The following is a 25,321-nucleotide window of genomic DNA, read 5'->3' as shown; positions in this document are numbered from 1 at the left end:
TGGCTGCCATTTTTTTTTTTTTTTAACATTATAAAGCTGCCCTCTGAGTGCAGCGGGCCGCACATCAGTCTCATATTTTTACATTATAAACTTACTGAAGGCAGGATTGATTTCCTACTTTTCAATGCACCTCTGAAGAACGAAGTTGAGGAAGAGAAGCAGCATTTGAGTGCCGACCGTGTGTCAAGTACTACGCCCCAGCACATGTTAGACCTGCCATTTCCTAATTCTTCCAGCCTCTCTGTGAAATGGGCATTAGTATTAGCAATTTACAAATTAAAGACAGAAGCTGGGGAATATGAATTTTGCAATTCTGTTTCAAACTTTTTCTTTTTCTCGACCACACTAAGTTACTTTGTTGCTAAGGCTGTGCTTTGTACATAGAGAAGCTCAATTACTGTTTCCAATATTGATTTTAGGGTTCTGAATCCTAATAAAAATAGTCCAGGGCTTGATTTTATAATTTATTACAAAAAGCTATTTTTGAAAGGCTTTTAAAAGTTATTCTAAAAACTTGAAGAAATTTTCTCATTTTTCTAAATGAGAAATCTACCTTGCTTCTAGCAACAAATACTAAAATTATTTTAAAATCTAAAACCTTTTTACTCTTAAAAGTGATAGGCAATATAATGTGGCAAAAAGAGAAGTTCCGGGAAGCTCAACCGTCCTCAACATAGATTTTTTTCTCATGAATAAAGCTCAGAGATGCCTCAGAGGGTTGCCTTAAGAATGAGATGACAGGGCGCCTGGGTGGCTCAGTTGGTTAAGCGACTGCCTTCGGCTCAGGTCATGATCCCGGAGTCCTGGGATGGAGTCCCACATCAGGCTCCCGGCTCAGTGGGGAGCCTGCTTCTCCCTCTGACCCTCTCCCCTCTCATGCTGTTTCTCTCTCTCTCTCTCTCTCAAATAAATAAATAAAATCTTAAAAAAAAATAAAGAAAGAATGAGATGACAAATGGCAAAGAATTCAGTAACTGGGAGGCACTGAATGATAGCTTATAATGATAACAAAATGATAATTATAGTAACCAAAGCCCTAATGTGAAGAACCATTTCTTCACAATAAGTGAAGGAAGTGATGTTTTCAGGCACCAAGGTTCTTCAGGGGTCACGTGTCCCACGATGCTTGTTCCTCAACATGCAAGTCAAATCTTGGACCATGAATCTTTGAAATATATGGTGGTACTTCACATTGAAGCTAATCAAATTTAAGATCATAACATCGTTTTTTAATAAAATGGTTATCGGGATGCCTGGGTGGCTCAGTCATTAAGCGTCTGCCTTCGGCTCTGGTCATAGTTCCAGGATCCTGGGATCGAGCCCCACATCGGGCTCCCTGCTCAGCAGGAAGCCTGCTTCTCCCTCTCCCACTCCCCCTGCTTGTGTTCCCTCTCTCGCTGTGTCTCTCTCTGTCAAATAAATAAATAAAATCTTTAAAAAAATAAAACAAAATGGTTATCAAAACCTCTTGCAAATAACCAAAACGGTAATTATTACTGTACTCATTCAATGAAGATACTGCATTATAATAAAATGATTTGATCAAAAATCCCTCACCAACGCACAAAGACTGCCCCAATCCAACTTGTGTCGTTTGGTGAACCGCTTCGTAAGTCAGGGTGCCAGATCTGGACACAATACCTTAAAGGAAGAGAATTTAAAAATATCAGATTGTGTTCATATCAGAGGCTATCATGTTACAGATACAAATACATAAAAAAATCCATTCCACAATTTGTCATCCAAATCACCAAGTGTATGATCGGTGCATAAATACCTAACTTCTCACCATGAATTCAGATGTACGTAACCAGATTCTCTGCACCCATCGGTCAAATGGAAAGACGTGTGTGTATCGTAGCACTGCTAGACAGTACCCTATAAACACTGTTCGATTGCTCTCTTAGATTAACTTCACCAGACAGCGGGGGCTGTCACTTGGTAAGGACTGCTCGTTCCACACAGAACGCCGCACTGACTCCGCAGCCCAGCACGGTACCAGCCTACCTCTCCAGACCTGTTTCCCATTATTTCCCTATCCTAGTGAAACCAATTTATTTCCCAATCATCACGTTGGTTCTGCCTGAAACAGAGCCCCTCACCTCCTCAAATGCCACTTTCCTTTGAAGTCTTTCCTGATTCCTCAAATACAAATACTGTTCTCTTATCATCCAGTTCAGTAAGAGACCACCAATGGTGTTTAAGATTCTGTGTCTTCCCTGCTATACTGTAACCTCCAGGGACTCGGTAAACAAGACTGCTTCCCCCACTCCTGTGTTCCCAGTATTGAACACAGATCCCACACGGAAGGAGCTCAATACTGAAATGGCTCAAAACTGAAAACCCTTCAATGAAGTGCAACCTTCCTCTTAAGCAAACCTAATTTCAAGAGTTTTAAGGCCATTCAATCGCTGGACCCTAATTCATGACAAATGACAATCACTACCACCATCCCCCATCTATCTCGTTCATCAGTTTTTCCTTATTCTCCGAGCTTTCTTTCCATCTGCATACTGTCTCCTTACTACAGTCCTTCCTCTGTGGGACCTTTCATAACTGAGAAGGTTGGGTAGGTAATACCTATCTACCTACGTACTCATACATTTAGCTTTGTTTAAACAAAGTATAGTTGGCAATTTCTTAGCTGTACATCTTGTGTACGATTGTCTAGTCTCCTTTCCACTCCTCCTACTTGATTCTTGTGGTACAATTATGGTCTAGGTGTCCACTCAACATCCTAGATTACGGGGAAAAACAACTATTTGATTTATTCTAGTCTGGTGATGGATCAGTATAATAACCAGTGAATACTAACACCAGGATGTTATCATTCTTTTAAGGGGCTTTCATCTGATTATATAAATGATATGTAAATTATGTAATTGCAAACTACATACACTGAAGGTAATGAAAGTTGTGTTTTTAGGGTAGATTACTCCTGTTATTCTTAAAGTATACATAGTATAAGAAGTTATCACTTAAAAATACCCATCACAAGGACACTTTTGCTTCTGAAAAGTAGAAGCATTTTCCTTCATTCTTCCTGTTAAGTACAACTAAAAGCCCTGGGCATTATATATAAAACAAATACAAGAAATCACTAAGAGATGAGGAAGGCAAAGTGGCTAGGGACCTCGAGACGCGAGGAATGATACACTGGTGAGCTCCTTGGGTTTTCTTTTGCCTCATGCATCCCAGATATGGATCGAAAGCAGCTAGCATCCCAGACGCTGAACTGACTGAGCCACCCAGGCGCCCCCAAACAGAAAACTTTTGAGACAAGAACCACTCTATATCAACTGAACACTACAGAAAATAACTGTGCCTCCACCCTCACTCCCATGGGCAAAGGCCAAAAGGGTCTCCTAGACGTCCACATTTAGGAGGCTGCACTGAGGCACCCCAACATGCCAGCCAGATTGGTGAAAGAGAAGGCCAAGTAGGCAGTCAGGACTTTCATCTATGCCAGCTGATAATGAGTTCCTCTTCACCCCCACAATGTTAATTTGGTTATTTGCTCAAGCAACTAAACATGTAGCAGAATTTTCACAAGACATTTTGAGAAAGTTTGTGATATCCTAGAGGGCAGTCATTTGAAGACAGGATTATAGAAAGACTAACAATAAAAATATCCAAAGCACATACATAGCACATACAAAGGAATATTTATAGAACCCCTTGCCATAATCAACAATAAAAAGACAACCCAATAAAAAAATGTGCAAAAAACCTGAACCGGTAAATCACAAAAGATATATAGATAGCCAATAAGCACATGAGACAGTGCTCTACATCATTAGTTATCAGGGAAACTCAAATGAAAACCATGAGACACCATTTCACTTCTAGCAGAATGGCTAAAATTAAAGACTGAGAATACTAATGTTTGTGAAGATGTGGACTGGAACTTTTATACATTGATGGTAGAAATGTAAAATGAATAGCCACTTGGCAGAAAAAGTTGCACATACTTCAAACCTATGACTTAGTGATTCTATTCCTAAGTATTTTACCCAAGGGAACGAAAATGTGTCCACAGAAAGACCTATACACAAATGTCACCTTAGCCTTATTCATAGATTCAAATCTGGAAACAACCCAAATGTTTGGACAAATGGTGGTAGAATCACACAATAGAATATTACTTAACAGTAAAATGAGATGAACTACTGATACATGCAAACACATGGAAGAATCCACAGCATGCTGAGCAGGAAAAGAAGCTTTAAAAAGTCCAAAAAATAGCTTCATTGACTCTGCAGAATTATTATGGATTCTTAATCTCCTCCAACTCAGAATACAGAACTGATTCACTACAGAATTCCCTGGTAAATTCCACTACAGTTAATTAAAATGAATTAGATTTGCACAGTCACAAATTCTCTTGGTGAATTTTGAGCTTAGGGCAAAGAATTTTTTTTTTTTTTATCTGTAAGAAAAACACTCACCAATTCTTCCTTTCTTGTGAATATGGCCAGGCATGATGCCAATTTTGCATTCTCCAGGCTGAAGGAAAGGAAATCACAGTTTCAGAAAAGTGAAAAAAACACACAACAACCAGTAACTAATAGGTCATACACACAAACACACTTGGACTGATTCAAAGCTACTTAGGCTTGTGAAAGCCTAAATCCAGGCCTATTTTTGTTTGTGACACTTACATTGATGATTCCAGGGCAGTTAGGCCCGATCAGCCTCGTCTTTTCCTGGCGCAGCAGTTTATGCTTGACCCGTACCATGTCCTGCTGTGGGATACCTTCAGTAATGCACACGACCAAGGGCACTTCCGCCTCAACAGCTTCATTGATGGCAGCAGCAGCGAAAGGAGGAGGAACATAAATGACAGAAGCTGTCGCTCCTGTCTCTTCTTTGGCCTGAAACATTAACCATGAAGCCCTTCATTATGGGTTACGTTTTAAACACTGTAAAATGCATTCAATACCATGATCTTAATAATGTCTTGGGATCAGGAAAGGGCACCACCAGGAGACACTGGATGTCTTCATTCTTCCCATTAGCAAGTTCACTGCACTGTCAGAAAAGAGCAGAACCGAGCAGGGCCTCCTTTCTGCCCCCCACCCCGTGGACTGCCACTCTGAATTGAAAGGTTCCCTCAGGTGACGTGACGGCATGTCAGGAAAGCTGAAAGCACTCCCTGATTTGCGTTTGTGTCCTCTCATTCCTGTGGCCATGTTTATTTTTGTTGCCCCACAAGACACTGTATCACCTACTCAGTACCAAAGACCCTATACCTCCCCAGGAGAAAAGAGATGAGTAAGCCGCTGAGCCTCAGAACTCAGCTCTCAAACACCCCTTCAAAACATATCATGCTTGATAAATATGACCAAGAGATGTCAAAAATGATGTGGTTTTTATGCTCACAATTTTTACTCTAAATGCGTGTTAATTAAAAATAAATACAAATGCATAAATGGCCATAGAATGAGAAGGTGGGCCAAATAGGGTCTACTCTACATCACCCCCCACAAATGCAAAACACTTAAAGACCATCAGTTTGACCATGGTTCTCTCCGTGGTCTCCACATACCCTCCACATATATCAATACAATGTCTCCCTCTACCCACCTCTATGTGTGGTCACATCTCTTCCAGTGTAATGGAAGCTCCTTGAAGACTGAGACTGTCAGTGATCTCTGACTCTCCAAGAGAGATAGTACCTGTTTTCTGAGAGGCCCTGCAAGAGGGCTCAAGACAGGTCTTGTTAAGGCCTCACCACAACCCTGTATGCTTAGTATCCCCATCTACAAATCAAGATGCTGTGGCCAAAAGACAGTAAATAACTTACACAAGGTCACATAGCTAGGAAGTAAGTGACAGAGCCAAGATTCCGATCTAAGTATCTCTGATTCCAAAGTGTCTGTTCTTTTCAGTTACAGCAGGCTGCCTCCTTATAAATGTTAAAATACAACTTAATCAAGATATAAATCAAGGGGCGCCTGGGTGGCTCAGATGGTTAAGCGTCTGCCTTCGGCTCAGGTCATGATCCCAGGGTCCTGGGATCGAGTCCCACATCGGGCTCCCTGCTCCTTGGGAGCCTGCTTCTCCCTCTGCTTCTCTCTCTCTCTCTCCCTCTGTCTCTCATGAATAAATAAATAAAATCTTAAAAAAAAAAAAAGATATAAATCAAAACCTTTTGGAAGGCTGTGTCATGGGATTTTACAATGGACAGAGATACTAAGCTATGGAGCATACAGGTACAACTAGAAGGGGCAGAAATAAAAAAAGACAGCGACTTTCAGAATCATCCCTGAATGACTCCCCTCATCCCAAGACCGAGGAGCTTTCTCTATGGTATCCTTAATAAAAAAAGGCATCTTGACACTGACAGAAGAAGAGAGTCAAAGGATGCTGACAGATCATCAACAAACGATGCCAGGGGTTAAAAATAATTTTTTTAAAAACTCTGTTCAAGGTGGTAACAGAGAAAGGGGTACCAAAAAAAAAAAAAAAACCTAGGTTGGAAACAAAAGGAGTCAGATCATAGGCATGTAGGTATTTTTTTGAAAAATATATCCTGCAGTTTTCTACCTCTTAAGACTACAAATACTGCCGGAAGCCAACTATGACAATGGGGTGTGTGCTAACAAGGGATATGGGATGAAAAGTATCCATCCTACTCATTCAGAAAGCTCTTTGTAAGTGCTAAATAGGTGAGAAATATAATATTTGTCAGAGAACTTACAAAATACTGCAAATGTTGTATCTATTTGTATCACGATGAATAATAAATGAGTTGCTTAGCAACAAAAACTTTCTTTAAAAGAAAGCAAAAAGGCTCATGAAAAAGTCATATCTACCTAGAGGAATTATGAAAGCAGCTCTTCTCTGTATTTTGAGGTCATGAAGGCAGCCATAGGAGAACTTAAGGGGTGCAGGGAAACACCAAGAATTTAAAGCAAAAAGACTTTAAATGATTGTTTTACAAAACATATGATTTTAACTTTTTTTTTACTCTTTAAAATACAGTACACCTAAAACATACATACACACACATAGTACATGCTATTTTCAAGTTTAAAGTAAAATGAAAATTCCATATTTGAATACTTGTTTTCTCCTACATTTTAGGATCAAGAATACAAATTAACCTCAACTTGACGTTAGTATTCTAAAAAAAGGGATTAAATCTCTAAGTTTGTACTTTTAAAAAAATGTGATACTTTAAAACATGCCTTAAAACTATGTTTAAGAAGAGGGGGAGGGACACATCTTTTATCATCAATACATCAGTCCCAAGTACTAACTTTATTTCCTAGATTCTTTTTATTATATAGGCAAGATTTTGTACCATAGTTTCTTTTATAATACTATTATTTTTCTATATATTCATGCAAGTGTAGAAAGAAAATGAAGGAATACACATGGGGCTTAAATGAGCTCTCTAGAAAGGTAAAATCTGAGACGTGCAAAGCACTACAAAATTTAACTTTACATACATTTATATCATCTGAGTTTTTACACTAAGCACATATTAATTTTGTAACATAGAATTAAAGTGTCATTCAAAATACTTTAAAAAGTATTAAGAGATCAGCAATGGGGAAGAGACTAGGGCTCTGTGATTTGTCCATGTGACTTCACAGCTCAGTTTTTTTCAGGCAGGATCACCATCCTACTTCCCTGGAGGCGTGCTAAGTCTGCCACTTCACAGCTATGAACTTTGGGCTGGACGCTTAACCTCTCTGCATTTGTAGTACCCTTGTCTTTAGAATGGGGATGAGGAGAGCACCTGCACCTCAGGGGGTTGCGGGGAGGCCTGAATGAAGCAATGTCTGTGAAGCACCTGGCACGGTGCCTGACAAACAGCCCGTCCTCAATCAGCGCTAGGGGCTGGATGCCAACCTGTGCACTGCTAACATCCTGGAGGAAGAAAGAGTAAGGACAGGAGGAGCCAAACGGAAGCCAAGCCACAGCACTTCTCTTCACAGCTGATCTATGCCGATAAACCGAAGGACACAGGCGTGGGAAAGGCTTCCTGAGTCTGTGTGACTAAAGTGAACGCAGAGGTTTTTACGTAGTGATTCAAACTTCTTTACGTTACTGGATTTTAAAATAGCAAATGACTCTCCCAAAAGGGACACAATTAGGATCTCTATCCAAAGTATGCTTGCTCTTCTCCTGCTTTTCTTCGCTTAGCAAACTCAGTACCATTCATTACCTCCTTCACAGTATTAAAGACTGGTAAGCCCAGATGTGTCTGGCCTCCTTTCCCTGGAGTGGTTCCTCCAACCAGTTGGGTGCCATAATCCAAAGCCTGCTGGCTATGAAAGGTGCCCTATAGGGAAGAAACACACGGCTCATGAGAAAAGACAGGCTGGGAAGCCTGAAGGCTATCTTCAGCAACTTGGAAAAGAAAAACAAATAGGTTAACTATTTTGCAGAATGTGATCGATACATATATCCAGCATTCCCAACAAGTCGCTAAACCCAGCTTTGAACCTTGAAACAATAAAATCCTCTGCAAAGCCAAAATAGGAGTGTTTTTTTTTTTGAGGATCTTTTTTCATTCCATTTTCAAATTTGGCTGATAGTCAGAAACACCCATGTGTTTACTTAACAAAAAAACCCTTTTCACTGTTCCTCTGTCAACTCCTGATGTCCTTGCATCCCTCTTTTATGCAGTTTAAACCCATGGTCAGTCATTATAAACACACAGCAACCCTGGCTCTCTCTCACTTCAACTTACACATCTGGCAAATCCACAGTCTTGGTTAAATCCAGTCCCCTACCTACTACTAAGACTGCACATGTGCAGCCCAGCTGAAGCTTGAGAAAAAACAGAACCCTGATAACTGGAATCTCTTTATTTATTTTTTTAAAGATTTTATTTATTTATTTGAGAGAGGGAGAGACTAAGCTGGAGAGAGAGGCAGAGGGAGAAGCAGACTCCCCGCTGAGCAGGGAGCCCGATGTGGGGCTCGATCCCAGGACCCCGGGATCATGACCTAAGCTGAAGGAAGAGGCATAACCGATTGAGCCACCCAGGCGCCCCCCAACTGGTGTCCCTTTAAATCAATGATCACTAATCTTAGGTGAGCTTTTAATGCTGCCCAGCCAATATCCTGTAGTTCCCTATCCATTCACTCTCCCTCCCTCCTCCACCTTGGCACTACAGACATTTGGTCGCATGGATTCGTTGTTATGGGAGGCTGTCCCCTGCTTTGTATGGTATTTGGCAGCATCCCTGGCCCCTACTCAGTAGATTCCAGTACCATACCCTCCTCTCCACCCCAATCAGCTGTTGTGACAACCAAAAATGTCTCCATAAATTGAAAGAATATTTTCCACTAAGCTTCAAGGGCTCCACCTCCCCTGGTTTTCTTCTTCTCTTTCTCCCTCTCCTTAGACTTCTCTTTTTTTATCTTAATTTGTGCCCTTGGTGATCTCATCCCTTCTCAAAGCAATAAATATCATCCACATGGCGACCCATCCCATTCACACACACACACACCCATACCCAGCCTGGACCTTTGCCTTGAGCTCTAAACTCACACTGTCAATTGCCTACGTCACATCTCCATTTGGAGAACTAGTAGGCATCTCACACTTAATGTGCCCAAAACCAAATTCCTGATCACTCCTCTCCACACTCTGCCCCATCTTAGTGAGTGGCAATTCCACTTCTAACAGGTGTTCAGACCAAAACCACTGCAGTCATCCTTGATTCTCTTTCTCTTATCTCACATCAGATACACTATTGCCCTACCTTCAAAATATAATTGACAATGTCTCAATCCCTTCTACTGCTACCACCTTGCTCTAAGTCATCATCAACTCTGACAGAATATTGCCCCTGGCTCCCTTTCATCTATTCTCAACACAGCAGCCAGAGTGATACTGTTACAACATAAGCAAGATCATATCATTCCTCTGATCATAACTCTCCAGTGGTTTTCCACTTTGTTCACAGTAAAAGCCAAACTCCTTATACTGCCTCGTAAGTCAATATTCAACCTGCATCCTCATATCCAAACTCCTTACCTGCCTGGCCTCATTTACTCTTCTCCCATTGCTCATTTCACTCCAGTCACACTGGCCTTATGGCTTCCACACACAACAGGCACATTCCTGCCTCACGGCCTTGCTGTCCCCTTTGCCTTGAATGCACTTCCCTTCATATCCACTTGCTCTCCTCCTTCATCTCCCTTAGATCTTGACTCAGGTCAGGCTTCCCCTCACCACCTGACATAAAATCCCCCCTTCCCCATCCTGAACACCACAACTCCACACACAGTCACACACTTCTACCTCTGGTTTATTTTTTCCATAGCATTTATACTTTCTGATATACCACATAATTTACTCATTGATTTTGTTGGTATGTTTCTCTCCCTCCTGCCACTAAAATGTAAATTCCATGAAGGCAGTGATTTCTGTCTACTTTGTTCACTAAAAGGTGGCACCTAACCCAACACATGACATACAGTAGATGTTGTTGAAACTGAATGGATCATGTGGTCATTCTATAGAGACCTAAAAATGCTGACCCAACTACTCAAGTTCTATTAAAGGCATAATAGTTGGGGCTAAGAGGGACTTCAGAAATATCCTGATTCAACTTCTTCATTTTTCAAAATAGGACACTTAGCCCCAAGCATGTTAACTAACTTGTCTAAAGTCAATGATGGAGTTTTGAAAAGAACCACAAGCCAATGCTCTCTCTTTAAGCAGTGCTCTTCAGAGTGTAATCTGTAGACTCTTGCTGGTCTGCAGTGAGATAAACACAAAAAGAGAAAGAATAAAAAATTACAAAAAAAAAAAGGGAGGGGGAAGAACAAAGAATGAAAAAACAAGAAGAGAAAAATTAATTAAAAAAACAAAAATAAAAGTGAGAATGTTTGCAAACTTTTTAAAGCACTATGATATTGCTGCAACTTTTATTGTATTTTGCAAAAAATATTGATCTGCATTAGATTGGAAATTAAAAGCAAACAGACACCCAAATTGGTCTTTCACTCCAGTTTGAGAAGCACTGACCTAGATCACTACTCTGTTAGATAAACTCAAATGGACCAATTTTTTAGTCCTAATATAAGGCTAAGCAAGGACAACATTTCCTTTTAGTAAGCTTATTTTCCTTAGTTTTCCCATTATCACCATCCAGTTAAGAACAAAAATAGTTTCTTTTTTTTAAAGATTTTATTTATTTATTTGAGAGAGAGAGAATGAGAGATAGAGAGCACGAGAGGGAAGAGGGTCAGAGGGAGAAGCAGACTCCCTGCCGAGCAGGGAGCCCGATGCGGGACTCGATCCCGGGACTCCAGGATCATGACCTGAGCCGAAGGCAGTCGCTTAACCAACTGAGCCACCCAGGCGCCCAAGAACAAAAATAGTTTTATCAGCTCAAAGCCAGTACAAGAAATTCCACCCACTGGAAAATTTGCATTATTGAAATCTACTCCAAAATACAAATATTCCTCATTCATATGGAGAACAATGTACACACTGAATAAAGGACTAACAAGACAAAATGTAGGTTTCCTATGAAGATAAACTCTAAATTTCAGACCTCATTGTTACCTCTATACTAATGGAATCTTAACTAACAAATCTGAGACGAGACTCCCAATTACTTAAAAAAAAAAAAAGTGAATGAGAAACAATGTACTTGCAGGTAACTGAAAGACACTGAAACCAACCTTGGATTTCAATATTTAGGCAAACCATCACTTAATTCAGGAAGCAGACAGTTCCAAATATTGCTTACACCATGGGCAACGGTTCTTTTAAAAAAAAGGTCAGAGGTTAAGATGTCACAGGATCATATAAAACTTAGGAAACAAACAAAAATGTCTTATATAATAAACTTATGTGGAGAATTTGGATTAATCAAACATTTGATTATATGCTAACACAATTAATATATAACCAAAAACGGACTCAGTATGATTTTAATTGGCAGGGGAATGATAAAATGTACTTCAAATCTTAAATGAGCATCAACTTTCTTCAGAATATATAGATGTGGAAGTGATACTCATAAAATATATGGCTATCAAAATAAGTAAACCAATTTCACCGAGGAACAAAATTTCAAGGTTTTGGGTGTTTCCTTTTTTGTGGTGTGGATTTTTTTTTTTTAAGATAGTAGAGGAATAGAAGAAGAAAGGTCCAGTTATTTCAGAAAAATAACACATTCTGGTGTCGAATTACTTCAGAAAAAAAGTCAAAAAGTGAAAGGACATTTTATATGAAACAACCTTCTAACCAAATTCATCCAAAAAAAAAAAAAAAAACCCAACAACTACAGAATTTTAAAGTAATTTGTAAATCCTTTAAAAACAAAAGTTACAGAAATTTGGATGTTTAGGGTATTATCCTATAAATCAAAGTTTGGAAAACAAAGGGTTTGGCCTGCCACTGATTTTAAACAGTTTTTAAAAAACTGTTTTATTGGTATACAATCATGCCCATTTATTGACATTTTGTCTATAGCTGCTTTTGCTGTTACAATGCTACTGAGTAGGTGACACAAACTGCATGCCTACTAAGCCTAACATTTACAGTCTAGTTCTTTTCCAGAATAAACTTGCAGACTCCTGCTCTAGATTACCAAAATACCAGAGAATGGACATGACAATTCTTTTAATTACAGAAAAATCATTAACTTTTAAATCACACAAAAAAATAATTAACTTTTTGTTTTGCCATGCTTTCTTTTAATAATGAAAGAGATACTCTGGGTTAAGTCTCATGGCTATCTTCTAATTGATTTGGTAGTATTCCTTTGTTTTAAAAAAATCTACATCTACTTTGGTGGAACTACAAATCTGTACAAATGTTTTAAAGGGTAACTTAGCCATAGCCGTTAAAATTTTAAATACACAGAACCTTGACATTCAACTTTTCTTTTATGAATCTATTTTATAGATTATATATAAATGTAGCATATACATTACAGCATAAAATGATAGGAAGGAGGGAAAGGACACTCATTTTATTGTGGAATCACATTGCAAATATATTTAAAACTTAGCAAATTCTATGATGTATGCAGGGATAGGGAGAGACAATGAATATAAGTGAATGAGAACAAATTAAAATACTTCAGGCAATTTTGCCAGCTAGTCCCCTCAAAGACCATTTGCCTAGAGAGAGTATAAGGTGAGAAAAGTCAGCGTGCTGCTGCTTCTGCCTATCTCAGTTCTCATGAGCCTCTCTGGGCTGCAGCATTTCCCCACACCAATCTGTGTTTAACTGGGCACGTTTTTGTAAAGCCATTTACTTTACCTAGTTTTTAATTAAACAAACAGTAATCTACTCCAAAGCTGGAGGAAAACCAGTGGTGGTGAACTTGCTGAAAGAGAGTGCTCCTAGGAAGGGATTTTCCAGGTAAATTTAAACACAATTTTCATCTTACAGGCTATCACACCAAACCCCCTCCTAAGATACAAGTCCATTGCTGTACTGTATACTTTTCTGCAACAATCATGTAACTTTTGTGACTATTAAAAAAATAGAAAATAGTTAAATGTTTCTGTACCTGTAATACGCATCTTTATAAAACATCTTGACACATACCTGCTTACCAGTGAAACCCTGGCAAATAACCTTCGTATTTTTATCAACATAGAGATGTTTCCGGGACGCTATATAGGAACAATGCCGAATTCCATTCTGTTGCACTGAAAAGTAAAGAAAATATGACACATTATAATTTCTCCAAACTTCTGGACCATGAGTTGAACTTAGTGACAAAAAAAGAAAATCCTCTAATACAGAGGCTATCTTGTGATCATGGCAACTTCAGACGAGACACAAAGACTACAGAAATAGAGAAACAAAAAAGATACCTTTCTATTCTCCAGAATCCCCTCTTTACCGAGAACCACAATCTTGCAGCTTTTATTTATTTCTTTTCTTTTTTTTTTTTTTTTTTGAGGCAGAGAGCACAGGCAGGCAAGAGGGGCAGGCAGAGGGAGAGGGAGAAGCAGGCTCTCCGCTGAGCAGGGAGCCCAATGCAGGGCTCGATCCCAGGACCCTGGGATCATGACCCGAGCCGAAGGCAGACACCTAACTGACTGAGCCAGGCGCCCCTTGCAGCTTTTAAAGAAAAGCTTAAGTTTGTAATTGTCATTCCTCAGAAGGAAAACTGGTGCCCAAAGGCAAATGGTTCAAATTAAATCCAGGGACAGGAAACTAGGTATCACTTGTACCAACAGTGTTTGCTAAATAGCCACATGTTTTGTCCATTTACTTAACCTTTTTTTTTAAAGTTTATTTATTTTAGTAATCTCTACACCCAATGTGAGACTCGAACTCACAACCCCAAGATCAAGAGTCCCATGCTCTTCTGACTAAGCCAGGCAGGCACCCTTTACCCAACCTGTTTAAGTGCAACATCTGTAAGTGATAGGTGAGCTAAGAGGTACACTTTCTTAGGAGAACTTGTAAGAACTACTCTGCAATTCATTCCCCAAAATGATATTAAATGTTAACATTAAATATTAAGATTAAATCTTAAGTCAGAGATAAACCTTGTCTAATATATAATCCAAAGTTACTTAATTTGATTTCTTCTAGATGTAAGACACCAGAACTTACATATAGATGAAATAGGGAAAATAAAATAGATAGATAAGGGAAAAACATGTAATAAATATCTAACTTATTTTCAGCAACCTACCTCAATGAAAACTGAGAAATCTATGTAGTTATTAATACCTGCTCACTGTATTTCAAAAGTCAGTAGAAAGTAGGGCATAGATGAATTAAAATTGTGGGCTACTCTCTATTTTTAAACCTTCATTTCAGCCCCAACTTGCTGTCTCTTGGCCCATCCCTGGCCCTTTCGAAGTGTCAGGCTTTCCTCCTACCACTAAGGTAGCCCATAAAAGCTAGCTCCAGAAAAGAACATCTCATCACATATTTGTCCAGGGTCCATTCGTGCTTTCTGTCTTGAATCACTGCCTCATGCCCTCCTAAATCCTCAGAACTTAGGTTCCATAGTTGATTATATCTGGCCCTCCAGGCATCTCTTGAGTTGTCTTCCACTCCCGTGTAGATGTCAGCTTCTAACAACTTTAAATTTTGGAATCCCCTGTACCTCTAGGGAAAAGACAGGCCAAGATTTCGCCCTTACCAACGGGAAGAGGAGTGTTCTGTGTGCACAGAGATCTGCTGGGTAACAGCCAGCTGCATTCTTGGACTAGATTATGCTGAACAAGGGGCCATGAGGGGGCACTGAGGGTCAAGTCCTGCCACAGTGGGCACAGCTAAGCACCTGAACCTGGGACAGCAGACACTACAAAGGGAATTTGTAGAGTCAGGGCCCACTCTAGCCAGTGTTGTCACTTAAGGCTCATTCTTGCCCGTGGCTCCCACTTCCCCCAGCTGGAGACCCCACAACCACTATACTTGTGGAGGTATTCCTGCTGCTATTCCTGGCAGAATCTGCTCCACCAGTCCTTCCCATTCCTGGAATCTTCGATACATGGTCCATCAGGAGTTTTCAAATAGGACAGATTTGATTATAAGATCCAATTATAAGATATCTGGAGCCCACACTTGCTAAAAGGAAATCCTTGCTTTTTGAAGGTAAACTTGGGCCTCCACAAGTATTCTTATACTCACTCTTAAGAAAGGAGCAATCAGACAGTTCACATCTCCTTCCACAGGGGCAAGTGGCCTAGTCACCCCGAGAAAAGACAGGTCTGCCTACATCCAAAAAGCATGGCTCAATAGCAGAGCAACTAAGATCACTCTCTTCTCCTACTCCTACTCCTACTCCAGACCTCCTAGATCAACCCTATGGAGCTCAGGACTTCAAAACCCAAGATCTCTGGTGCCCATAAAAACTGCATCAGGAAGTGTGATGACTAGCAATTCACCTTCCAGTTTCGTAGCCCTCTGGTACTGCTCAGCCTGCGCAGTGACCCTGACATTCTAAACCTCTGGGGAAGTCGATCTAGGGAAACTTGCCATGTTTATGTGTGTGCATGTGATCACCCATCTACCATATAAGCCCAGGCTCATACAGATTTAGCTGCAGGTAAGCTAGAACTAATAGACTATCATCACCTTTGGGCCAAACCCAAAAATCTATATCCAAACATAAGAAACTCCTGATCATATTTAGTCCTGACAAGAAACCTATAGGATGCCAGACCAGGTATCACTGGTACCGAAATGAGAGAATGCTAGGATAATCAAGCACACATCCCAGTTCCTGGAGTTGTCATCATTTGTTTATTTAATCAACATCGGGGAACACCTATGCCAAACCACAATGCCAAGCATCAAGGATAAAGTGTTGAATAAGAGAGGCTCAGCCCTCAAGGAAATCCTAATCTACCTGAACTGACATGAAACAGGCCATAAGTGCACAGTGTGAAAAGTACTGTGGTAGGAATAGGCCTTGGACATTTGGGACATACACTCTCCTATTCCAAGTAAGTCTGTAGATGTTGGGGGTAGGGGAGGGCTTGGGGGCTAGAGGGTCAGAGAGGGTAGGGTTAAGGGATGGATTCCTCACTGGGGCTACCTCCAAACCGAGCCCTAGACTTCCAGCAGTTCCCTCCTAAAATCCTTGATACTTGACCTCCAACCTCCTAGAGAAAGTAAAGAGGGCTGTTCAGTTCCTGGCCATGCTGTAATCTCTCCACAACTACAAACTCTTTCACCTCTGCCCTCGTCCTAGCCCATGCAAGCCAATTCGGCCCCAAATCGGCCAAACTGACCCCCCTGCACCTATATCGTAAAGATCAACATGTCACAGAAGGTCCTCGATAAGGAACCACTGATTATATTCCTCTTTTTCTGAAACACTGCTCTAGGACATGTACGTCAACCGAATGAGAAATGCTGGCAGTCAAAATGGCCTCTGAGGTACCCGGGTGTCTCAGTCGGTTAAGCATCTGCCTTCAGCTCAAGCCATAATCTCAGGGTCCTGGGATCTAGCCCCTCACCGGACTCCCTGCTCAGTGGAGTGTCTGCTTCTCCCTCACCCTCTCCCTCTGCCCCCTCTCTCTCTAATAAATAAAATCTTTAAGAAAAAAAATGCCCTCTGAAACCCAAAGGAAAACCTACATCCATTTTTGTACATGCAAAGATCAGAGGTTTGCCTAAAATTCTTAGAAAGATCGTACAGCCCTAAATGCTATTAGCAGTCCTACAAATGCCCTCTGAAACCCAAAGGAAAACCTGAGGCGCCCCAGCAAGCCATGATGGTACTCTATAATCACCACAAATGGCTCCTGTAGGCCCAGAAACTCGCCCCACACCAGATGAACCTACCCTATCCCTGGTCCTTATACCAAGCACACTCTCCCAGCTGCCACGGCTGTGAGGAGGGCCTAACTATACAGGCTGGCTGTCCACTGTAATTCTCCTCACCTTAATTTCTGCCTCCTCTACAGCTTTAGGATGAAAATAATGCAAAATATGCTTATATTCCAAGTCAAACCCACCAAATTCTAAGTCACTTGCATCATTTTCCTCATTCTCCCCTACTTTATAATATCCAAGGTCCAGAATCAGGGGTTGGAAGCTCTCCAAGAAAGCAGCCTCTCCTCAACCCCACCCCTGCACCTCTTCACCTTTCCTCCCACAATCCCACCGCTCTCTTTCATGTGGGCTGGTAGAGTGCAAACTACGAGCTGCTGTAAACATTAAATCTGTCAGAGCAGCTCTGCATTTTCTTTCCCTATTTGATTTCCTCTCCACCCAAACCAAATGCCTTAAGCAATGAAAAATAGCTTCTTCCACTTCTGCTGAAGAATGCAAAGTGCTTTACAGTACAAATCTTCAACTGTCTGTCCACTGCTAAAAGATGCTCAATCATATTTTGGTTGTTTTTTTTTTAAAGATTTTATTTATTTATCTGAGAGAGAGAGAATGAGAGACAGAGAGCACGAGAGGGAAGAGGGTCAGTGGGAGAAGCAGACTCCCCGCAGAGCAGGGAGCCCGATGTGGGACTCAATCCCGGGACTCCGGGATCATGACCTGAGCTGAAGGCAGTCGCTTAACCGACTGAGCCACCCAGGCGCCCCAATCATATTTTGGTTTTAAATACAAACCTGACTCTATGATAAAACTACCAAGTAACTAGAGTAAGTTACTCTGTAAAGTTAAAATCAAGAACATACGGCATATAATAGTGGTCAAACTGGGGCGCCTGGGTGGCTCAGTTGGTTAAGCGACTGCCCTCGGCTCAGGTCATGATCCTGGAGTCCCGGGATCGAGTTCCACATCGGGCTCACTCGAGAAGCGGGGAGTCTGCTTCTCCCTCTGACCCTCCCCCCTCTCATGTGCTCTCTCTCATTCTCGCTCTCTCAAATAAATAAGTAAATAAAATCTTAAAAAAAAAAAAAGATATGTGGTCAAATTAAAAAAAAAATAGTGGTCAAACTATCTTGTAAATCTCTCTCACGTTTCAATGACAGAGTCATTGTACTCAACAATTCCCTGAGAATTTCACTGGCATTAATTCATGTAAGTTCACATTTAAGTAAAACACTGCACAGTGAGGAATTCTTAAATCTTCACATGACATTCATGACTTGTGAATATAATGGGGGGTGTTTAGGGGATCTGAGATTAAGAATGGAACCTGCAAACCCTCCCATGTGGTATGTAATACTTATGCCACATACTGTATGTGGATGGTTGCACACATTTTGTTACTTTGCTTACTGCATTATTTCTAAGAAAAATTTTTAGGGTTAAATTTAGTTCAAGATATTTCAAGTATCATCTAAATACTCCAGAACTTCTAACTATAAATGCCATGGTTAGAAGGTCCATGTCTTGTACACCATGGTGTCTCCCCTATGGTACAGTGCCTTATGGAGTCAGGGTACAAGAAATTGAGTTTCACTGAATTTCAGGACAAGAGACAGTCTACAAAAAACACCCTTATATCAAGCTAAATGTCGTAAGTTCCATCTCTTTTTTCCCACTTAGGAGAACAAACTACATCCACTTTTATACATACACAGATCACAGGTTTCCCTAAAATTCTTAGAAAGATTGTACAGCTCTAAATGCTATTAGCGGTGCTCAAAGCTCTTAATCTAGTACAAATTCCATACTAACTTTTTTTTTTTTTTAAGATTTTATTTATTTATTTCAGGGAGAGAGAATGAGAGATAGAGAGCACGAGAGGGAAGAGGGTCAGAGGGAGAAGCAGACTCCCCGCTGAGCAGGGAGCCCGATGTGGGACTCGATCCCGGGACTCCAGGATCATGACCTGAGCCGAAGGCAGTCGCTTAACCAACTGAGCCACCCAGGCGCCCCATACTAACTTTTTTTTTAAAGACAAATAAAATCCAGAAGCAGTAATGTAATACAAATGGACTATTTCACAACAGGAGAGTTAAGGCAGTGACAGACCAGGAAGAGTGTTTTCATAACATATAACAGACAAGGAACTAACTTGGGCAACATGAAGTGCCAACAAGGTAGAGCCCAAAACCTAACGGAAAAACAGGATAAAGTCCATGAACAAGAAACAAAACTAAAGACAGATAAATGATAAATCAACAGATGATGAGATATCAAACTTAACTACTATTAAGAAAATGAGCATTTTAAATTAAATATTAGAGCAGCAGAAAGGCCTGAGGTTGGACACCAGGAAGAATTTCCCAACGATGAAGGCTGTAGCTGCCACACCTTGGGCCACCTGCAGGGAATGTGGTGGTGTAGCCTTCTCCGGTTCTTAGAAATCAGCCGGCCTAATCTTGGGACTGTATCCCAGGAGCATCTAAGAACTGCTCTGAGGAATCAGACAGGCCTGGGCCTGAGTTTATGCTCTGCTGCTCACCAACCACTGACCTGAGACAGATCTTTTGATCAACCTTAACCTCAGACTTCCCATCTATAAATGGAATAACAGCTCCCCACAAGGATTCTGTGATATTGATATGATATGATGCCTTGGGTAAACTGGGTAGCAAAGTAGTGGGTATGTTCCCACTACTGCGTTCACATCTTACAAGAACACAAAGGTAAACTAACCATTTCCTAAAAAAAAGAGAACATATAATTCATATTTTAAAATAAGTCCAACGTTGGGGCGCCTGGGTGGCTCAGTCAGTTAAGCATCCGACTCTTGATTTCCGTTCAGTCATGATCTCAGGGTTGTGAGATGGAGCCCCGTGTTGGGCTCTGCATGGAGCCTGCTTAAAATTCTCTCTACTTTTCCCTTTGTTCCTCCCCTCCTTCTCTCTCTCCCTCTCAAAAAGAAAAATAAAAAATCCAATGAGAAATGTTTTATATATGTCCTCATGCATATCCTATGTTTATCCATAAATATACTAATCCATGTCTACATATAATATGTAGAATGTACACATATACTTGTAAATTTTTACCATATGAAACATTTTTAAAGGTGCAGCCTCACTGTAAAAAAAAAAAAAATGGGAATAGTAATACTATGTACCTCATAGGCAATATGAGAATTAAATGAGTTCATAATATAAAGAGCACATAGAACAATGCCTAGGGTACAGTGAGTGCTATTTCATTTTTAGCTATCTATTATCATTACCAATGCAGAATGAAAAGACCACATTGCTTTGAGGTGTTCTTTGTGCCAAGCTATCTGCCAGGTACTAGGAATTCAGGAGCAAACAAGATGGACCCAGGTCCTACCCACATGAAGCATCCTACCCTGTAAAACAGCTAAATATTAAAGAAACACAAAACTACAAAAGATGCAAACTGTAACAAAGGCTATGAAGGAAAGAGGCTGAATGTGAGAGACATGTGCCTTCAAGAAGGGTGATAAATTTGTATCTGTTAGCCACATGCTGAGTCCTCTTCCCCAAAGAGAGTAACCACAGCATTTATGAGATGGCTGTGGGATGCATGATGGGAGGTATGGCCAGAGAGCACGTACCCAGATGGGACTCAAACCACAGCCTTGTATGACTAGTACCACGCTCCCAACCAATAATCTGAGACTTTGTTCATGAAAATACTCCTCTTCCAACGTCACCTCACAAACTGTATCTTTGTTACTCATTTATTCATGCATGCACTCATCAATTTAATAAATGGTTACTTATTAACTACATATATTATATATACATAATATATATAGGCCATCAGGGTCCCTACCTATAGAACCTTACAGCAGAGTAACTCAGCAGCCACTTACTCCTAAACCCCAAACAATCCACTATTCAAATGCAAAATTATATATTCATTTACTATTTACTTACAAATGAAGCTTAGTTGGCCAAAAGTGCCTTATTTCATTAAATCTAAAACACCACTGAAGTACTAGTAAGTACTAGTAAGAAAGAAAAAATGCTGCCAATTTATTGTAGATACCATCAATTATAAGACACATCCCAATTTTAGAAATGTTATAATGTAAAAAAAAGTGCGTCTATAGCAACAACATTCCTGTCCTTTGGTAAAATGAAATTGTTCTCCTGTACTTACAGAAATTATTTTGAACATTCCCAATTATGTTGAGAAGAATGAGTTTGAGGTGAGAAAGTCAAATTGCTTTCTCATGGTTACACTGGTACATTTAGATCAAAACCATTTTGTATCTCTGAAATAGAGATTTGGTTCTTAGATGCAACAGCAACAGATAGTAGTACCAGAAACATCACTGTTGTGGGTCCCCTTTCCAATTACACTTCTAAATGCCTGATTCCAAAAGTGGCCTACACAACTTAGCAAACATATGGAAAAGGCAGGTGGCACCTTTGAGCCGGGTAGTCACCTCAACAAAACAACAATGTGGCCAAAAAGGAAATAAAGAATGAAAAAGAAAGAAAGACCAGAACTTCAATAAAGGAGACTCACAGTACCACATAGCATGTACTAGTGGGAAGGATACTGCAGAGTCAGAAGACCTGAGTTCTAATACCCATTCTGATATTGGCCAGGAAACTTTCTGGGTTTATTTCCTCATTTGCCAAATAGATATGAGACCAGCTGGATTTTAAGGTTCACTTTCTGGTATTACAACACCCTAATTCAGAGGCTCAAAAATACTGGCTCTTGTTCCCTACTTACTCTACAAGACCTAATATATAGGAATTCCTGGTTTATGTTTAAAATGACCTTGCATAGCTCTATATTTCTTGAAAAATTTTACAATCTCAACTTCAAGTGTGCTTATAAAATCCTTAAACTTTCTCAGGGAAGAAATCTTCCTTATTTTTCATTTTATTTTCTCTCCCTACCTCAACTGGACTCTTTCCCTTTTTTCATAAACTATAAAACTGGTTTGGTTTGGTTTGGTTTTTTGGCTCAAAAATTTCTAAACATTCCAACAGGGCTCTGGAAGACATCTACAAGTGTTTGAGTTTTGTTTTTGTTTTTTCTAACTCAAATCAGTATTGCAACACTTGTGACCTTTAGCACAAATGTACCATCAACTGAAACTTAAGAATTAACAGAGGAAACAAAATTCCCTAGCCATCTCCAGGTCTATTACTAACCTCAGTTAATTTGTGACCACCCTTTAAAAAAGTTTATAAGGTAATATTGTTGTGGCTGTTTTTCTAGTGGGAGTGGAAATGGGCTTAAACATATGGCATGAGAAAGAGAAGATTTGGGGGATTTAGAGGTTTTTCTGCATTAAACACCATAGTCTGTAACCCCTCTAATACAGGAGATAACTTGGTTTGGATCTCAGACCTCTTAGACCCTTAATAACAGATTAATCACATGATTAGGATAAATGAAGACCACTCCAGCAACAGAAAGCTAAACTAGATGATCTTTTAAGGCCTCATGGTCCTGAGGGTCTAGGAAAAAAGAACTTCCAATTCTGTGAGAAAAGGATTGCTAAATATTGCTAAGGGCAGATTCTTTAGACACTTCTCTAGACTCTCCTCCTACTAAGATAGCAGACCTATCTGAGGCTAGGGTTTTCCAGAAACTCAGATGAGTAGGACCCAGGCGAGAATGACATCGCTGTAACTAATCCCTTTTTCCCTTCTGCCTAGGACGCCTTCAATTGTCCTTTAAATTATACAATAAAAATCTCCAGAAAACTTTCCCAAATAAACCCAACTTTTTCCTACTTGCCAAAGTTATCTAGCCAAATGTCTTGTCCTCATGTGGTCTGGTAAGTAAGTGCAGCTACTGAGTGTATACTTATCCTTGCACACTTTTGGAATGTGATCTTCTCAAGAAATGAATTAAGTCTGTCCAATATTCAGTATAAATAGGATTAGGAGTAAAGCATAAGAATGGAGGAGAGAAGAAAACTAACTTTAGTTCAGTGTGTATACATCACACATACCTTATGTAAATTGTTTCAATTATTCTGTACAGTGAACCCAGCTTATCCTGTACTGCACCATTTCTAAGATGCACATTTTTTCACTTTTTAACATCTCTTAAACCTGGAAGCATCTGACAACTAATAGCATGTCACAACTTTAATTAGTGATCATTTTCTACTGTTAGCAGTAGACAAAATAATGGTGCACCTTACAAGTGATGGTGTCTCAGATATTATTTTTATGGAACTGGAAGCAGGAATTGAGAAACGGATTAAGAAAAGTGCCCAGGGTTATTACACAGACTGTAAGGGACTAGCCAGACTTCAAATGTGATTTGGTTTGATTCCAAAGTATTTCTATATAGCCTACCCAACATAGAGACTTTGAACATAGCAAGAATTTTCAACAGTCAGTGTTATTCGAAAACTAGCAACCTTGGGTATTAAGTTTTCAGGGACTGGGGAGTTCACACCGCCTGGTGGAGACACTGCAAATAGCTGGGTATAAAGTCCCTGCCAACCCTAAACTTCCAGGAGTCTTCTGGGCTATGCTGACTCTGGGGTGCAGAACCCACCTTTCTGCTAAGCCTATAATCTGCAGGGAAAACAAACAAACAAACAAACAAGGGACAGCCTTATCCTCTCCCCGCAATCTGCTACTGAGACATTCCTCCTCCTACCTCTCAATCCAGACACTCACTCTGCCAGCTGAGTTAATCCTGGACCACCTCACCTCTCACTCCCAAATAGGGACAGTCTAGATGCCGCCCCCATCCGGCCATTCATCATCGCGGGGGGGCGGAGAATGCCCCCAGGTCTGCAGGGCCCCCAAACCCGAATCTTGGCTCGGCCACGCTACTTAGGCCAGCTGCCCAGGTCATGTCCCCACCCCACAAATCCAGAAAAGCTTCTTCCACCCCAGGAGGTCCCTGACTTGAGGCCACACTCTCGCGGCTCCAGGCCCCCGCTGAGGTCCGGCCCCGGAGGGCCCGGCCGCGGTCTGGACCAGGACGTTGGGCCCGGCGAGGCCAGGAACTCTCGGAGGCCTGGAAGAGAGAGTCTCGGCTGGACTCACGGAGGAAGGAGCGCGATAGGAGACGGGCGGCTGACACGCCGCTGCTGGCAGAGGCCATGATCGCGGTGACAGCGGCAGCAGTAAGAGCTGCGGTCATCCACCAATGACACTCCCAAGCCCCCGAGGACCTGGCAAGGGCCGAAGCTCGAAGAGGAAGTGGGTGGCCGTAGCAGTCGCCTGAACGAATTTCCCGCCGCAGAGACCTCTTCGCCCAACATTGGGGATCGCAGGTGGAGGGGGGAAAAGGTATCTGAACGCAGAAGTGGACGATAACTCGGCCGTTCCCCGGAAATGGGGCTTTAATCTAACATTCATTACAACGGCAGCTTACAGTAAACCCCACGCGAGGCCGGTCGGCCCTTAAGCATTATGGGAAATGTAGTTTGGTGGCCTCGACCAGTTTGTAGTTTAAGTAGAGGCTTGCGGGAGGCGGAGCGAGCCGCAAAGAGGGTCCTCATACCCAGGGGATGGGGTGGCAAGAGGAATGAGGAAATCGTGGCGAGGTGCGAAGAGCAGTGCAGAACTTTTCGTGTCCCTAAACCAATCTGCACTTTCATTTAGCTCGGCTGGCATGTGGAGAAGCTAATAATACTCATCACCGGCCCCCGGTGTGAGGACCTAGAAGAATTACCGATGGTAACAAAGTGAGTTCATGGCTACTGTCCGGTCAAGGTAAGGAAGTGACGAGATGGACCATAAGCTACCTTACTGACACTTAATTTCTTGGAATACGGATCTTTTGGTTAAACAAGCTATGATACAGCCTTTGAGTAGCACTAAGTGAATGAGAGTGACTCTTCCCTGGGGATCCCGGAGGACTGAAGTTATAGATCAAATGTGATTGCTCCCTGTTTAAACCAACCGGTCACTCCTGTAAGAGCTTTAGAAGGAACCTCAGAGTCCCAGAGTCAAAGGGTAAACAGGAGACAAAGTAATCCATCTCCCTGCCTCCAGCCATGTTCCTGAGATTCCTCATCGGTCTCATCGGTGGAATTATGATCCTAATTTACTTAAGTAGTAATTAC

General features: G+C 41.0%; 1 protein-coding gene across 1 annotated transcript in view; it reads right to left on the bottom strand.

Moving 5' to 3' along the window:
• The window catches only part of SUCLG1 (succinate-CoA ligase GDP/ADP-forming subunit alpha), a 31,969-nt gene extending 7,455 nt beyond the window's left edge, over positions 1 to 24,514 (bottom strand). Inside the window, exons 1-6 of the mRNA XM_027621092.1 lie at positions 24,297 to 24,514; positions 13,543 to 13,646; positions 8,180 to 8,296; positions 4,662 to 4,874; positions 4,449 to 4,506; positions 1,558 to 1,641 (exon numbers count right to left, since the gene is read on the bottom strand). Of these exons, the coding sequence (XP_027476893.1) occupies positions 1,558 to 1,641; positions 4,449 to 4,506; positions 4,662 to 4,874; positions 8,180 to 8,296; positions 13,543 to 13,646; positions 24,297 to 24,393 (673 nt within the window). The 5' untranslated portion in view covers positions 24,394 to 24,514. The remainder of the gene's footprint in view (positions 1 to 1,557; positions 1,642 to 4,448; positions 4,507 to 4,661; positions 4,875 to 8,179; positions 8,297 to 13,542; positions 13,647 to 24,296) is intronic.
• Between the last annotated feature and the right edge of the window lie 807 nt (positions 24,515 to 25,321).

Source organism: Zalophus californianus, chromosome 8 (assembly GCF_009762305.2).
Source record: "Zalophus californianus isolate mZalCal1 chromosome 8, mZalCal1.pri.v2, whole genome shotgun sequence".
NCBI classification, from domain to species: Eukaryota; Metazoa; Chordata; class Mammalia; order Carnivora; family Otariidae; genus Zalophus; species Zalophus californianus.
The sequence above is the reverse complement of the archived record's forward strand: the minus strand, read 5'-3'. Positions and strand labels throughout refer to the sequence as shown.